This window comes from Oppia nitens, unplaced genomic scaffold (genome assembly GCF_028296485.1).
Source record: "Oppia nitens isolate AA-2021 unplaced genomic scaffold, nextdenovo-longstitch-racon4-pilon3 scaffold2_pilon_pilon_pilon, whole genome shotgun sequence".
Taxonomy (NCBI): Eukaryota; Metazoa; Arthropoda; class Arachnida; order Sarcoptiformes; family Oppiidae; genus Oppia; species Oppia nitens.
In genome coordinates, this window is record NW_026533210.1 from 5,494,460 (window position 1) to 5,511,174 (window position 16,715).

The 16,715-nt window shown below is 20.1% G+C and overlaps 1 protein-coding gene and 1 long non-coding RNA gene across 9 annotated transcripts in view; one reads left to right on the forward strand and one right to left on the reverse strand.

The window, feature by feature from the left end:
- LOC128956317 (nuclear receptor coactivator 2-like) overlaps nt 1-2,247 on the forward strand; it is a 41,786-nt gene extending 39,539 nt beyond the window's left edge. For 5 of the 8 annotated variants that reach the window (XM_054302020.1, XM_054302018.1, XM_054302022.1 and 2 more), the window contains 2 exons: nt 920-1,617; nt 1,862-2,247. In XM_054302020.1, the coding sequence (XP_054157995.1) occupies nt 920-1,617; nt 1,862-1,933 (770 nt within the window). In that variant the 3' untranslated portion in view covers nt 1,934-2,247. Of the gene's footprint in view, nt 1-919; nt 1,803-1,861 lie in introns of all 8 variants that reach the window. The other 3 variants (XR_008484510.1, XR_008484511.1, XM_054302023.1) reach the window with 3 other exon arrangements.
- Nucleotides 2,248-9,911: 7,664 nt separating this feature from the next.
- LOC128955352 (uncharacterized) lies at nt 9,912-13,969 on the reverse strand. The gene is made up of 4 exons (XR_008484495.1): nt 13,691-13,969; nt 13,413-13,461; nt 10,479-10,566; nt 9,912-10,319 (listed from the first exon to the last, which is right to left on the reverse strand). It is a non-coding gene; the product is annotated as an uncharacterized LOC128955352 (long non-coding RNA).
- Nucleotides 13,970-16,715: the final 2,746 nt, after the last annotated feature.

Below are 16,715 nucleotides of genomic sequence, written 5' to 3' on the forward strand. Positions count from 1 at the left end.
AGAGATGTCATACACGCCAATGGCACCGACACTTATTAAATAATAACTGACTATATTTGTCTACTAACGCCTGACATTATTGCACTACTAATTTCACTTATATTTAGAGAGATATTGTGCTAAAGCACCGGTGTGTATGACCGACTCTCAGTGTATTACTGTATTTAATTCATATATAATATTATTAGTTATATGTAATATCAGATATAAGTCTATTTTTATTCAATACAACTCCATTGCTAGTGTGTTGACTAACTGAGCAAACATTGAGACATTATATAGATATCTAAATAATGTTAATAAAAATATTATTTCTTATATTTAATCAAATGTTAGTTAAATATGTAGACATATGTTAATACAGACTATATTTACTATATTTATAAATGTATATGTTTTTTGTATAGGCGTTTTATATTATGGTTATAAGTTATTAGCTTAGCTTAGTTTTGAGTATGATTTAAGCAATTTATCGCTAAATTACAACATAATGAATGAATAAATTAGGTTTTTATGAAACATTTGTTGAATAAATTTGCAGACATTTATTATATTTTATTACTTTATTTTTGTTTAATATATGTTATATTGTCGACGACAAAAATTCATTCACTGGTAATTTCATTGTATTGTATTTACTAAACATTGCAATGAAAAAAATAAGTTAATAAAACTATTATAATGTTATCAAACTTTAGAGAAGAGCACAGTTACCTCACATAATAATAAGACATTAATGCACAGGTAGTTTAATGAATCAGGAATCGATATTTCAATATTACATCAAAAAAACTATTTTAAGATTATAGAGCAAACATTAACATAATTATTGATTATTACTTTTTTGTATAAATAAATTTTTCTTAAATTTTAATTAAAAAATATATTAATTTGTATTAATTTTGTTAACAATGTTTAGGTTCAACTCCCACCTACGCCGGTACCGTCCAACAACGGTTTCCACCACGTGCAATGCGAGCCTCGGCACCACCTCAATCCCATAATGCCCGGAGCTCACCATATCCGGACCAACAATTTGGTCAACAGTTTGTACAGCAACCGATGACCAACGTCCGAGTTGGCCAACGTATGAGTGTTAGTTCTATACCGTCACCGATGCGGGTCAACTCTCCGCGTTTCCCCAATGAGACATCACTGTCGTCGCCATCCAATCCTTACCAAACGGTGCAGACAACATACCAGCAATCGTCCACTGAGTTCAACTTTGACCAGACATATGTTGCCACAAGTAGTCAGCCCACCACACCTCAGACGCCAGGATCTGCACCAATGGGTCCGCAATCTAACCGAAATAACTCTGGCATGACTTCCGAGTATGTGAAGGAGTCGCTCAGGAGTCATATTAGCGGCCGAAATGCCCAACAACATCAACAGTTACAAAATCAAGCGCCACCGCCATCAATGTCCGCCCAATCTTCACAGCAACAGCAGCAGCAACAACAACAACAACAGCAACAACTGTACGATCTCGATATGTTTAGCTTTATGTCCGACAGTAACGATGATTTTACGTCCGGTTTGCTCAACAACATTGGCGACACCGGTTCAGACATGAGCTCCCAATTGAGCTTCAATATGAATCGAACTAATTCTATGGTATGGCCTGATATGACTAATCCATAAAACACCAGTTTCCATGTATTGTTCACATTTACAAACAAAATACATACACATTAATTTAAAGCCAGTATATTATTACACATTTTGAGTTTTTATTGAGAGAGAGAAAGAAACAAATTTTTTACTAAAAGTATTGTTTGATTAAACAAAAACAAAAAATGGTATTTACATTATTTATATATTAATTTAGCGTTTTTTATCTCTTTGTTTCTACAAATAGGATGACACGGGTGTCAAACCAGGTGACGGCAAGAAAAGTCTACTCCAGCAGTTACTATCTGAACCGTCATAACATACCAGTGCTGACCGACTGTGACTTCACAATTGACTTTGACTGACCCCACTTGAGATTTTCAGTGGGTTGTATTGCTTTCACTATTGTTATGAATTTGTTGAACTTATAAGATATTTATAATAATGTGTTTTATGTTTGGATATCATCAATGACTATATATGTGTTTGTGTGATGAATGAGATGACACTAATTTGTTAATAAACACTCATTCACTCACTACAACACATACACACCCACTCTCATACATACACACACCTCAACTGCTAATTGTTGTTAAATTATTAATTATTATTATTACTATTATTACATATATATACATTTTTTAAAACCAATGAGTTTAACAAAATAAGAGACAATATATTGTTTTATTTTATATATATATATATATATTTCTGTAATTACTTGATTACTATGAGATAAGACTCTTGAAAAATTTAAACTGAGAGAGACAGTGATGATGATAAAGAATAACTAACTAAATGGCAAAATATTTTTTATTTTGTTATGTTTTTTACCGATTAATTGATTATTTGTTGGAAATTTTTATGATTATTATTATTAATATATTATATATCTAAGATTTTATGTATATCTATTGTTTGTATCCTCTATTTTTATTTTTATTATACAAAAAAAGAGGAATGAAAATTATATTTGATTTTATATATTGTATATGAAAACATAGAGAAAAGAAATCATATATTATAATTATTTTTATTATAAAAAAAATTATGATTGATGATTATTGAACAAGATTAATTTTTGATAATAGAATATATAAATATATATTTACCTGATAAAGTATAAATATATTAATTAAAATCTATATACTATGAACTTATAATAAAAAAAAAGTTCAATTGATTTTATTTACAAAAAAATTATGACTCGACTGTTTAATAATTAAATCGATAATACTACTAATAATAATGATAATAATTAAAAAAAAGTTTTTATTTAACAAACAATATGACTATACATTATTATTATTATTTGGCCTAATTTTACTACTCTGGGAAAATACCGATACATCCAAACCACCCAATCATCAAATAAGAGAAGCACTCAATTGTATATATTTTTTGTTGTTGAAGAGCACACTTGTACTCGTTATATACAAATACACAGATTCCGGATAACACCTACTTTTTCCGATAAATACCTCAAGATTTTTATTATTAAGAGAAGAAAATTAATTTATTTACAATTACTGTCTAACTGTCTCTCTCTCTCTCTCACACACAAACACATACACTCTCTCAATCTATCTCTATATAAATGCTTAACTTTTGTTGTCTCTATTAATTACTAACCGATCATCATTTCGATTGTGATAAAAGTGATATATATTTTGTTTGTGTTTATTGTTTTGTTTTTCTCTGCAAATTTCAATGAATCGGCAATATTTTCAATCAATTCTGTGAACCCATCTGTCATTATCTCTCTCTTTCTCTCTATATCTCTATATCTATCGTGAAATACAATTTTTTTTGTTGGCTAATCACGACTTCAATTTAAAATGACAAGCAATTCAAAAATTAAAGGGAAAACATAATTACATTTTCAAAAAGATTCAAAAGAAAATTTTCAATAACTTCATTGTCACAAACATACATACCTTTCAAAACAAAATAACTGTTTTTTTTGTTGCTCTCATTTTTACTATTATTACATTTGTTTGGATAAACCGTTTTTTTGTTGCTGTTATTTCGTTCATTAAAAATAATGTCAACGCATTTATCTAATAATAATAATAATAACAACAACAGAAAGTTGTTTGGGATTTGTGTATATATATATTGCACTGGGATTTAATCATATAACTGTACACTTTTACTTTGTCAACTATATTGCATTATAAATCATGGGCTCATGGACTTTGTTTTTTTGGTCATACCAGTGCTGGTGATAACTTTTTTTTTGTGTACCATTTATGTGCTCTCATCATCTTATGGTGTTAAGAGTATGGGACGCCGTATGCATTRATATCAAGCAATCGGCCAAATAATTTGCAAGGCATGGGATCACTGTCTCACAACCGACTCGTGATATATATATGGGTGCCGGCCATCACTACATCAATCATCGCAATTGAAAAATCTACTAAAAAACCTGATGAACGACTGTACAAAAAAAATAACCGGACAAACCATTTTTTGACAATAACTCAACTGACCCTAACGTTTGATTGATTGATTAACCATAAAAAAAACTTGGAGTAACACTACCAACAAAAATCAAACATAAAAAACCACATAATGAGTGAAATAATACATTAATAATAAGTGACATTAATATAACATCTAAATATTCATACATAACAAATACTACATAAATATATTGATTGAAYTGGTTTTTAAATTTTGTTGCCTTTAACAGAAAAATATAATGTTTTATTATTAATCATTAATTTATAATATTAATTATTATGAAATTTATTTACATATACAGTATATATATATATATATATTGATGATATAATTATAATTTATTTTTTAATCGAATATATGTTATCTATATATTTGAATGACTATATATATATATATATATATATAGCTTAAATAATGATTGAATTTATTGATTGTTTTTAATGGATAATTATTAAATGCTTTTTATATTTATAAAAATTATATATATATTTAAGTTATAAATATTGATGAATCAATATTATTGAAAAAATGATTGAGATTTTATACACATCTATATAAATATATATATATATATAATTATATTATTATTATCTATGATATAGCTATATGATAGTTACAGAATATTCTGTATATGTATTGTTGATTGTATTTTAAGAAAAAATATGAAAAGCTATTTTTATTTTTTAATATTTGATTGTATTTTCAAGAAATGTATTTATATTTCATATATAAGATTTTAGGGTATTTTGACAATAGATTTTAGAGACAAAAAAGAGACAAATATTTGACTAACAAAAAAACATAAATATATTTTTTTGGTTAAGTCGATAGATTGATATGTTATTTATCTATTGATATATAAAAATTTATTAAAGATATTTTTATTGTAAAAGCCAGAGTGATATTGCAATGAAATGAGACGTTTGTTATCTCTCATATAAAACTAAATTAAATGATGATAATAATAATAATATACAAGAATCTTATATATATATAAATTTAAATTACATGTATATATATATATAATACCGATTATTACATAAGCATACAATTTGCTATAAAACTCAGGAATTTTTTTTCACACAAAAAATAAACAAATAAATAAAAATACAAAAAAGTTATTACTATTAATAAAATGTGTGTATTGTTAAAATTATTGTGTTGACACAACATCATTAGACAAAAATATAGGGCTATACATAAATATTTAATTATAACAACAACAACAACAAAATTGACTTAATTAAAAGTTTACTATTTGGCTGCCATTTACTTGCATAACATTGTAAATCACAACTTTCATATATACAGTATATATATATATATATATATATGTTGAAACAATTTTTAAAAAATTTTATTTTATTAGTTATTGAAAATGATTATCAGGCTTATTATATTTTTAAAATCATTGAGATGATGAATATTTTTCACAAACTAAATATTTCACATTAAACAAAATATAAGTGAATTTATTAAATAGGATTAATTCAAAAATCACTGCCTAATTACACATATAAATCTAATTTTTAAATTTTTATATACATTAGCTCTAAATTATCATTTACTTTTTAACTAAAAAAATAACATTTATTTAAATTATAAAATTACAGATATTTTTTAACAAATATATATTAATATAAATTATCTCAACAAACATTACGTGTATTTTTTGAATCCCTACTCATAGTATTTCTTTCTTAATTAGATTTCTTAATAAAAAAATAATAATAAATATCTTTACACAAGTTTTGATAATTTAGTGATTGAATTGTATATCTAAACACATATTATATGTCATAAAAAAATTGTATACAATATTACTAATAGTTACTCTCTTTCTCTTTGATTAACAAACAATACACAAATTGCTTTAAAAATATTATTATTAGAGACAATAACAAAAACAATACATGAAAAGTGAGAAAAAGTTTAATGAAAAATCTGTGTTTAAATGTGTCATCAAAAATGTTACTGAAAATGAATGATATTATAATTATTTTTCAAAAAAACAAAAATACTAAAAATCATTTGTAAAATATATGAATTCATAAAATTTATTTAAAAAGTTGTTAAATTGTTATCATGATATACATTACAAATATATGTTAATAAATAATTATAATACTTTTATTATACATTTAAAAACATAAAACACATTTACAAATATATAATATGATGAATAAGTAATAACATATTGATTGTTATTATGAGAAAAACATTATATTGGGTAACAAACATCGATTCATTAACAAACTGATCATATATTATATATATATATATATATATATATATATATATATACATTCAATAGTATAATACAATTGTTATTAATTATTATTAATAATTAATAGCGCATCTCATTGATTGGGCATAATCTATACATTTCTATCGCTAATTATATTATTTAGAAAACAAATATATAAACAAAACGTTTTTTTTTCATTTGATTTTTTTAATGACATCAAATACACATACAAAAACACATATGTTATATAAATATTATTATTATTATTGAATATATAATTAATATTTGACAAACATTTTATACTAGATCAATTTATATTTGGTTATGAGATTGTGAGATTTTAAAAATATTTTCTAAACAAAATAACGATTTTATCTAACATCAATGTCCCAGTGAACATTTAGTGGTGCTTTATATATATATATATATTAATTTTTTAGCTAAAATTATTATCAATAATTTTATCTATATTTTTAATTATAAAAAGCATAAGTGAGAGAGATATATATAATGTAGTTATTGATGATATTATTGGATGAAAAGTACACGGTTTTCTAATTTAAAAATTAAAATTTATTATTTTTGAGCGATTTTTTTTAAWAAAAATGTGAATTGCCTGGATAAGTCTAGTAGTGAGACATTTTAATAAATAAATATAAATTAAAAATATATCTAAGCTATGATATTTTTTGATTAGCAAACTGCCAATTATAAATTATTTCCGATTCAAAAAAAACAACAACACATTAATTAAGAAAACAATACATTGAAAAAATTGATTTACAAATATTACAAGTCCTGAGTATAAGTGAAATAAAATAATATTACGGTAAAATTAATTTTAAATATAATCATTTATATATATATATAAATTTGTGTTTTATTTTGTTTAATTTAAATAATAATCATTATTACTATATATTAATAGTTATAATAAGTTGATTTGAAATCATTAAAAATTAAAAGTTACTAGTTATTTTTATTGTACATTGTAAATAGTATATAATTAATTATTAAAATTTATATATATTTATATCATTAGTTTATTTTGTTTAATTTAAAAAAATGAAACATTTCACACAAATTGTTAAATTTTATTTGTTCTAAATGTACAATAATAATATGTGTAATAAATATTTATTTTTTTGTGTTTTTAACCAAAAACAACCAAAAGTTTGCTAATTACTATCATATATTTATTACTATTTTATTATTTTTGTTGAATTTTCAGTGCTTTAATATATATATATATATTTACGAGAAAACAATTGAGAGAATAACTCACTTATTAAAAAAAAACTTTGGCTCAGTTTTTATAAATACATTTTTTTAGATGATATTATAATACACAAACACATAACAAACATATGTTTTTTATTATTGATTTTTTTCTGATAATATTATTATAAAAAATATTTTACAATAGAAGTGATATATATATATATATTATATTCAATTGATAACATGTTTTTTGTGTGTCAGATATGGATATTTATTGTATAGTTATTTGTGCACATCTTTATTGTAATAAATATTTATTTTACTTTATTTGATTTGAAATGTCATCCATATGTCTATCTCTCTCTTGTCGCTAAAATATAATCAGTAATAATAATAAGTATATAATTTTTATTTTGTTAAATTAAATTAAATATTTGATTACATAAATATATATATATATATATAAAGTTTGGTACAACAAAAAATGTTATATTTTTCTTTAAATTATTAGAGCAAAACATTTTGATTGTTATACAAAAACAAATTATTATTTTATTTGATTGAAAAATTGATTGTCAAATGTCAAGCATTTTAATTGAATTTATWCTAATAATTGATTAGTTAATAATTGTTTGACTATAATTATGAATATTATTATTAAAATTATTATTATTAAATATAATTTTTATTGATTATATATATATATTTATGTATATGTAAGTTATTATTATTATTATTATTTTCGATTGATTACAAATTGTATGAATATTTTAAGTTACTTAAGAAAAAAAATTGTTTATATAATTATTATTATTATATAAAAAAGTAACTAAAAGAGTTATATTATTGTATATTGAGTAACGAAAAAAATTGAAATATAAATTGTTATAATTATTATTATATATTAAAAAAGTCATTTCAAAAGACACTGTTATTATTAMTACATATTATTATTATTATTTTATTTTCGATAAAATATAGATATATTTTTGCTGTATATTATTATTATTATTATTACTACATATAAAACAAATTGTGAGATAAATTATATTTGAGTGAATTATGGATATGAATATAAATATGAATATTAATATTACTAAAAATTATTATTATAATTATAAATAAAAAAATATTAAAATTTGTATTTTCACAACTAATAAATTGTTGTCATTTTATTTATTTTTAATTACATAAAATTAAATATTAAAAAATAAATTATTAATTTTACTTATTTTTTACTTTATTAATTAATGTTTAMWTGTGTATAGATTTATTGAATTTGTGTGTGTATATGTATGTATATATATATATATATATATATATATATATATATGTGTGTGTGTATGTGTGTGTGTGTGTGTGTGTGTGTGTGTGTGTGTRTGTRTGTRTGTRTGTGTGTGTAGGTGTGAAAGTACTTGATGTGCATATTATAGTAAATTGTATTTATTTTATAYAAGATTTTTATTAAATGARATTTTATAAATACAAGTTTAATTTGTTATATATTATTCAACAAATAAATTAAAAATTAAGTTTTATCTGATATTCAAATTTSWTTTCTTATYAWTTTTTTACTATAAATTACAATATTTAAATTTAATTAAACTATTGATAATATTTTTTAGACTTTTCTTTTATTAATATTTTTTCAAAATAATAAAATAAAAACTTGATATTAATTATTAACTATTGACACTTATCAATAAATTTAATTAATATTTTTAATTAAATTAAAATTATGTTTATTTTGGTTATTCATAAAATTTATTTTAATTGACAATAATAGAAATTTTCAATATTATTGATTAATATTATARATTTATTAAACATTATAAAACAATTTATTAATAAATTTAAATTATTATTATTTTAATAGTTATTAGTATTATATTGTTTAGTATTTTACTTTCTATGTGTTAAATATTAATTATTTTTTTTWWAAATAATTTAATGTCTAATATTTTTTTCGATTGATTTCTTTTACAATCACTAGAGTGTGTGTTATATATATAAGTATATTACTATTAATATTATTTATATAATAACACAAATTGATATTAATTTAATATTATTTTATTTAAATGCCAACTCATTAATACCAACAAWAAACGAAAAAGTGAATAAAAATAAAAAAATKAAAAATAAAATAATATGATAATTAAAAATTAAAATCATTTTTCTTTATTTTAATTATAAATTTTCATAAAATGTTTGTTATTTTTGTGTAAAGATATAATATATGACATAATTATGCAAAAATTTAAAATAGTGATTATTTTTTCAATAATTTCAATAATGTTTCAATAATGTTGTTTAAAACTATCAAACATTAATTAGATTATTTAATTTATAGTTTTTTATATCGTAATTATGTAAATTTATAAACATGATAAATATTCAATTCTCAGTGTATTATAGTTAATAACATATACATAACATTAATATATATTTATAAATTTTGAGACAAACAATAAAAATTGGCCGCAAATATAATTAGAGTAAACAAAATTAGTTACACATAATAATTGTATGATTTTTAAAAACATTTTTTTTTTGATTGTGTGTTCAAAGGCTTGTTGTAATAAATTTTATTTTCTTTAATAATAGTAGTAATCGTTTTACTTAAAAAATCATAGAGTAATGGCAAACATCAGTATTTAAATATAATATACAGCGCGTGAATGATTCCCGGTATGAATCCCAGTATAGTTAAGGCTATATTAATGAGAAGGTCGACACCACAACCCTTCTCAGCCAACACTCCCTAAAAAACATACAAAAAATAATTAAACAATAAATTAATATTAAATTTTTCCTATTGTTTTTAATAATTTTAATTATAAAAAAATAAATTATTTTATTTATTTATATATATATATATTAAATTAAGTGATTATGATAATATTATTATTATTATATTTACCAATGGTGGCAATATAATTGCCAAAATAATCTTGCAGATATCGGAACACGTAAATGGCATTGTTGATTAAATGTTTGGTCGAAATTATCTAGGTTGGATAATAAATGTAAAAAATTATGTTAAAAACAATTTTAAAAACAATTATTAAGATTATATACAATATTTAATTACAATTGAAAGAGTTTTTTCTCAAGTAATATAAAATTTATCAATTTTTTTATAACAACATTTAMCATGTATTAAACATTTAAATATTGTCAATTAGTTGTTTTAGTACATGTATTATCTATAGATTTAATTTTTTTTTAAACATTACTATTACTTTACAAATTAATTGATTATATGCCGAAACATCAAAGCATTAAATTAATAATATCTCAAATATTTTATAATATCATATTTAATTAATTTAAATATTAAATAAAAAAATAATTACAAAAATAATTAATATGTTTTGAATACATTTTTTCTGACTGTATAATCCTAAATCTTATCACTAATATTTACATAAATAAWTTATTTTATTTTTTTCTGAACATTAAATTTAATGAATATAAAGTGTGTTTAAATTAAATGAATACTATCTTTTGATAATTTAAAATCAAAAACAACATTAACCGCTAATTCTCAGAAAAATAAATGAATGACTAATCGTAAAGTTATTTTTAAAAATAAAACATTTTTATAATAATCTAAATGYTTAGCAAATACTTTCAATGGTTTGTTTAGTTTAAATTTATCTAAATATAAAAATATAAGAATTAAAAATTATTTTAATAATATGTGTGTTTAAAATATCTAAATGTTTTAATTAGTTATTACTAATTTATATTAATTATATAACAAAAGATATATTTAAAAATTAAATCATCAYAAAWTTTATTAAATGAATAATTTACTTTGATGAATAATTGTTAATCAAGTAAAACAATTATTATACACCATTTACTGTAATTATTATAGAGATTAAAACAATATATTAGAAATCAATTAATGTCAAAATTAAATAATTAATTATAAATTTTGCATAAATATAGTTACTTAAAATTCATTGTAGAAAAACATATTTATTTTAATTTTTAAATAAAAAAATTTATTTTAATATCAATAGATTCCATTGAATCTTAAATTCCAAAGAAATTTAATGATAATGTAAACTAAACGGGAATTTTTAATTTATAATTTTATTTATAATTGTCTTTAAAACATAATTATTATTCAATGATATTGTTATTAATATCTCTAATTTGATTTTAATTATAAATCAAATCAAATGTTAGGTATTTGTTGYTTGAACTTTATATACTGTATAATTAATATGTAAATTATTACAAACAATGTACAAACAAAGTTATTTGATATTAATAAATGTATGTTATTATTTTATATTGTTTATAATAACATACTATATTAATCATATTACTAGCTTTTTATTAAAAGTAACATTGAAAGTGCAAAATAATATAATAAATAAAACACAATWTATTATTAATATTAATAAATTYATTTATATTTTTCTAATTACTAAATTTTAAAAATATATATATATATATATATATATATATATATATTGATAGTTTTATTTATCAATTTGATTTAATATCTTTTTAWAGTTGCAATGTATAAAAAAATATTTATATATATAAACCATTAGGACAGTGGGGCAGTAATGTAGATATTTTGCTAACTGTTTACGGTTCACGAGATAAAAATCGCATCCTTAATATCATATAATAATTGTACAGAAAACTGGTTTTTAATATAATACACTAATAATAATAATAATAAAGTACTGTATATTTTCAACAGAAAAAATGTTGTTTTGTTTGTTATATATTTGCCATTGAATTTTAATACCACACCAACAACTACATAGACAATGAAAATGTATTTTTTCAGAGAGAGAGAGAGAGAGAGAGAGAGAGAGAGAGAGAGAGAAACAGGTAACTAAATTGCACAGGTGTGTGTGTATATATATGTATGTATGTATGTATGTATGTATGTATGTATGTATGTATGTGTGTATGTATGTATGTGTGTGTGTGTGTGTGTGTGTGTGTGTGTGTGTGTGTGTGTGTGTGTGTGTATCAAAAAAAACAAAATGGGATATATTGTACACACACTTACTATAAAATATTCAATTACACWCTTATATCAATAATTGACATTCATATAAAAAATATATTTTATAATAAAATATTTTCTCTATATATAAAAATTAACAAAAATCCCTTTGATGTAATAGTTTGTATAAATTACAAKTTTTAATTATATAGATATTTTAGTAATACATATACAGTACAAGTATATTATAAATAGTTGTCATATTATGCAACACTGGTTGTGTGTGTGTGTGTGTGTGTGTGTGTGTGTGTGTGTGTGTGTGTTTGACACAAATATTTTTATGGCAATATTATTATTTAAATGAAAAACAGAAATATAAATATTTTTATTTATATAATTAAATGCAAACAAATTGTTTAATTGAAATTTTGCAATAAATTTAATATAATGATACAATTCATTATATTGTATTTATATTATAATTGAAATTATTAATTAAATATAATGTTATTATCATATAATTTTGATTAGTAATAAAGTGATTGTTTAGCTAAACTAGAGATATTTGAATATTAAGATAATATAATATAAATTAAGATAATATTTAAACAAATTATTAGTAAACAATTTTTATATCAATTTWGATAAKTTTGRAAAATAACTTTACATTAAATAAATTAAACCTGTGCTTTGAAAACACTAAAATTATTTGTATTAAAAAATAGCACAAATATATATATATATATATATAWAATATTTATAAATATTTACTTAAAAAMGACTTATAATAAAATATAAACACAACTAATGTATTTTAAGTTTTAAATGTTAAAAATATATTATTAAATATTATTAAAAAAATAACTATACCTTTATAAAAGTTTATGATATTCAARTAATTTCCAAATTGTTGAATGATCTAGCAAAAAAATATATATTTAAAAAAGATTTTTATAACACAATAATAGTTAATACACAACTAAAATATACTGTTATTTTAACTTTAACTAAAATATAACTTAATGAAACAATTATTATTTTATATACTATTACTAAATTAAGGAAATTAATTGATAACAGTATATATTATAATAAGTGTTTTTTTAGACAWATATATTCAATATTATAAAAACACAAATTATTATTACAGGTTTTTTTTGTTGTTGAATGGTTTGATGTGTATGAGAGAGACAAAAATGTTTATGGGATGAGATTGTGAACCAACACCCAAACTGTAGGCACGTTTCCAACTAAATAATAACACTAAATGTTAAGCATAGTTAGCTAATACTAACCAAGTTTTATAGCACATATATATACACAGCTAACAGACACACAAACACTGATATAACCAGTAATTTTCAAAGTTTTTTTTATACTTTTTTATAGTTAATACAATATAATATACTAAAACATATAGTAACGCTGTAACAGTTTGTTAGTATTTGTATTATTAGTATTATTTAAATTTTTATTACAAACTTTTTACATTTATATATAGTGTACAGTAATATAAATATTACGATATTATCTTACTTTCTATGAAAGACATACATTTCTATTTTTTTAATATTATTATGCAATATAATAGGTTATATAATTATAATAATTATTAATAAAAACAGATGCAATTTAAGCACAAATCTAAAATTTTTTWAAAAACAATTGATAATAATATTAGTTTTAAAATAAATTTTTAAAAAATGTTTTAATAGACAGTTTTGCGCTCAAAACACTAATGACAAATAACTAATCAMTAGAAAATATAAAAGTGATGACAAATATTTATATTTAATTATATTATTATTATTATTATATGAATCAAATGATATAAATGTAATAAAAAATTACAAACATTATAWATGAAATCATTGGCTATATTTAGTTATATTGCAAACATGTTTTTTTTCGTTGGCGTTAAAACATGGTTGTGATAAAGATTTATTAAAATAATTTATTCTCTCTCTCTCTCTCTCTCTCTCTCTATATATATATATATCTCTATGTGTGTGTGTGTGTGTCATAAAATCTAATAATAATAATTGTAATAAATAATAGTAGAATATATTTTAATAAATGAGAAACAAATGTTTTATTTATGACATTTATGACTTACGGATATTGTAATGTATATTATATTATATAATATTATACAGTACTTAAAATATTAAAGTTAGTCAGCAATAAAATATTTTCGTAGTTTTGTTTTCATAGTATAAATTATAGATAAAAAATGGGATAATGGTTKGGATAATGGTTTGGATAATATGAYCGTAATTTTCCGATATGTTAGGATAATCAATTCAACAACAAAAAAATATATCTAAAAATATTTTTGAAATATTTATWTCATAATAGTATCAAATGTATTAAAAACTTAAACTAATTAAAAAGTTTTAATCTAAGTTATAATAAAGTTGAATGTTTTCGGATTTTATATTTTTCGGGTAATTTCATTAAAGTTTATCAAAAGTCATGTATTTAATCAAATTGAAAAAATCTTTACTTGTTTTGGATAATTAAATCGGTATTCAATATTAATCTCTAATATCTGAATATATAAATTAAGTTATTTAATATATTTGTTTAGTTTAATATATTTTTATGAAATCACTGCATTATAATAAATGAATGAATGAATAATTATTATATAAGTTTTTTTAACAAATATATAAATTATTTACAAAATATTTATACAATGAGTTTACAGAAAAAGTAATAATTGATTAAATAATTTCATCAAAAAATATGTACCGGTAGTGAAAAAAATGTTGAAATTTAAAAAATGAAATATTTTTATTAGTTTTTTTTCATTTTAAATGCATGACTAATTAATTGATGAAAAAAAGTTTGCATCAACTTTTAAAATATTAATTTAATAATTTTTATTTATATAAATATATATAATATGCTAAGTATCAATGWCAGACACTAATGATATTTATCAATAAAAATATTTTTACTCAAAAAAACAAATTTCAAACTGATTTTTTTCAGATAAACAATTGTGTTTTATTTTATTCAACTATTTTGTTGTTGTTTTTATTGCCACATCACTAAAAAAATTTATAGATTTTTATTTTTTTATATTAATATATATACCGTACAGTATATTACAGTATTAATTGTTTATATATATACTTGTATTTGTATTTTACAATATTATAATAAAAATATCAGTAAAAAATAAGCAATATTAGTGACATTGAAACAAACTTAAATACATTGCYGTAAATTATTTTTAATTAAACATTTTATTATTATTTTGTTTGCCCTAACACTTGTGTTATTGGGATTTATGTATCCAATGTTATAATCTATAAAAATAATAAAAAATATTTATACAGTGTATTATATATTGAAATTGTTTACAAGATTTACATTAAATTAAATATTAAGCTAATAATTTTATTAACTGATTTATAGTTTAAAATCTTTTATTTTTCTACAGTATATTATGATTACAAATAAGATTAATAAGTGTCCTTGTTCAAATCACTAATGTATATACAAAACATTCGTCAATTTAATAATAACTATTAAATCTAAAAAATATTATTTTAAAAATATAAAAAGTAAAAAATAAAGTAATTGTATTATTTATAAAAATGAGTAATACATTTTAATAAATACATTTTAATTAATATTTTTAGCAATAAATAAATAATTGCAATAACTTAATAAAATATTCTTTTCATGTATTTTTATAATTTATTTATTTTTATGCTACTATTTTTGAGAATTTATTAAAATTTTACGCAAATAAAAGTACATTAATAATTAGTGTCTTGATTTCCAACTAAAAAAATTATTTTGTCGGTTTAACGCTTATAACTGGGACTTAGTATGTCCACCGAAGTTGACCAGTGGACGCTATTTCCGAAATTTTATTATAACTATAAATAACTATTTGTTGGGTTAGAAACTATAAAAACTCATAAATAACTATTTCAATGATTTTGAAAAATATAAGCATTAAATTGTAAAATATTACACAAATATATGTAAAAAGTATTAGTTATATAAATTATATAAAATGTGTAAACTGTTATCAACTCATATTACTTTTTTAACAATAGAAATAATTAGTTTGTTTGTATAAATCATTTTTGTAAATATGCTGAAAACAAGTTTATTATATATCAGTTGCAAATATTTATAAGAAAATAAATA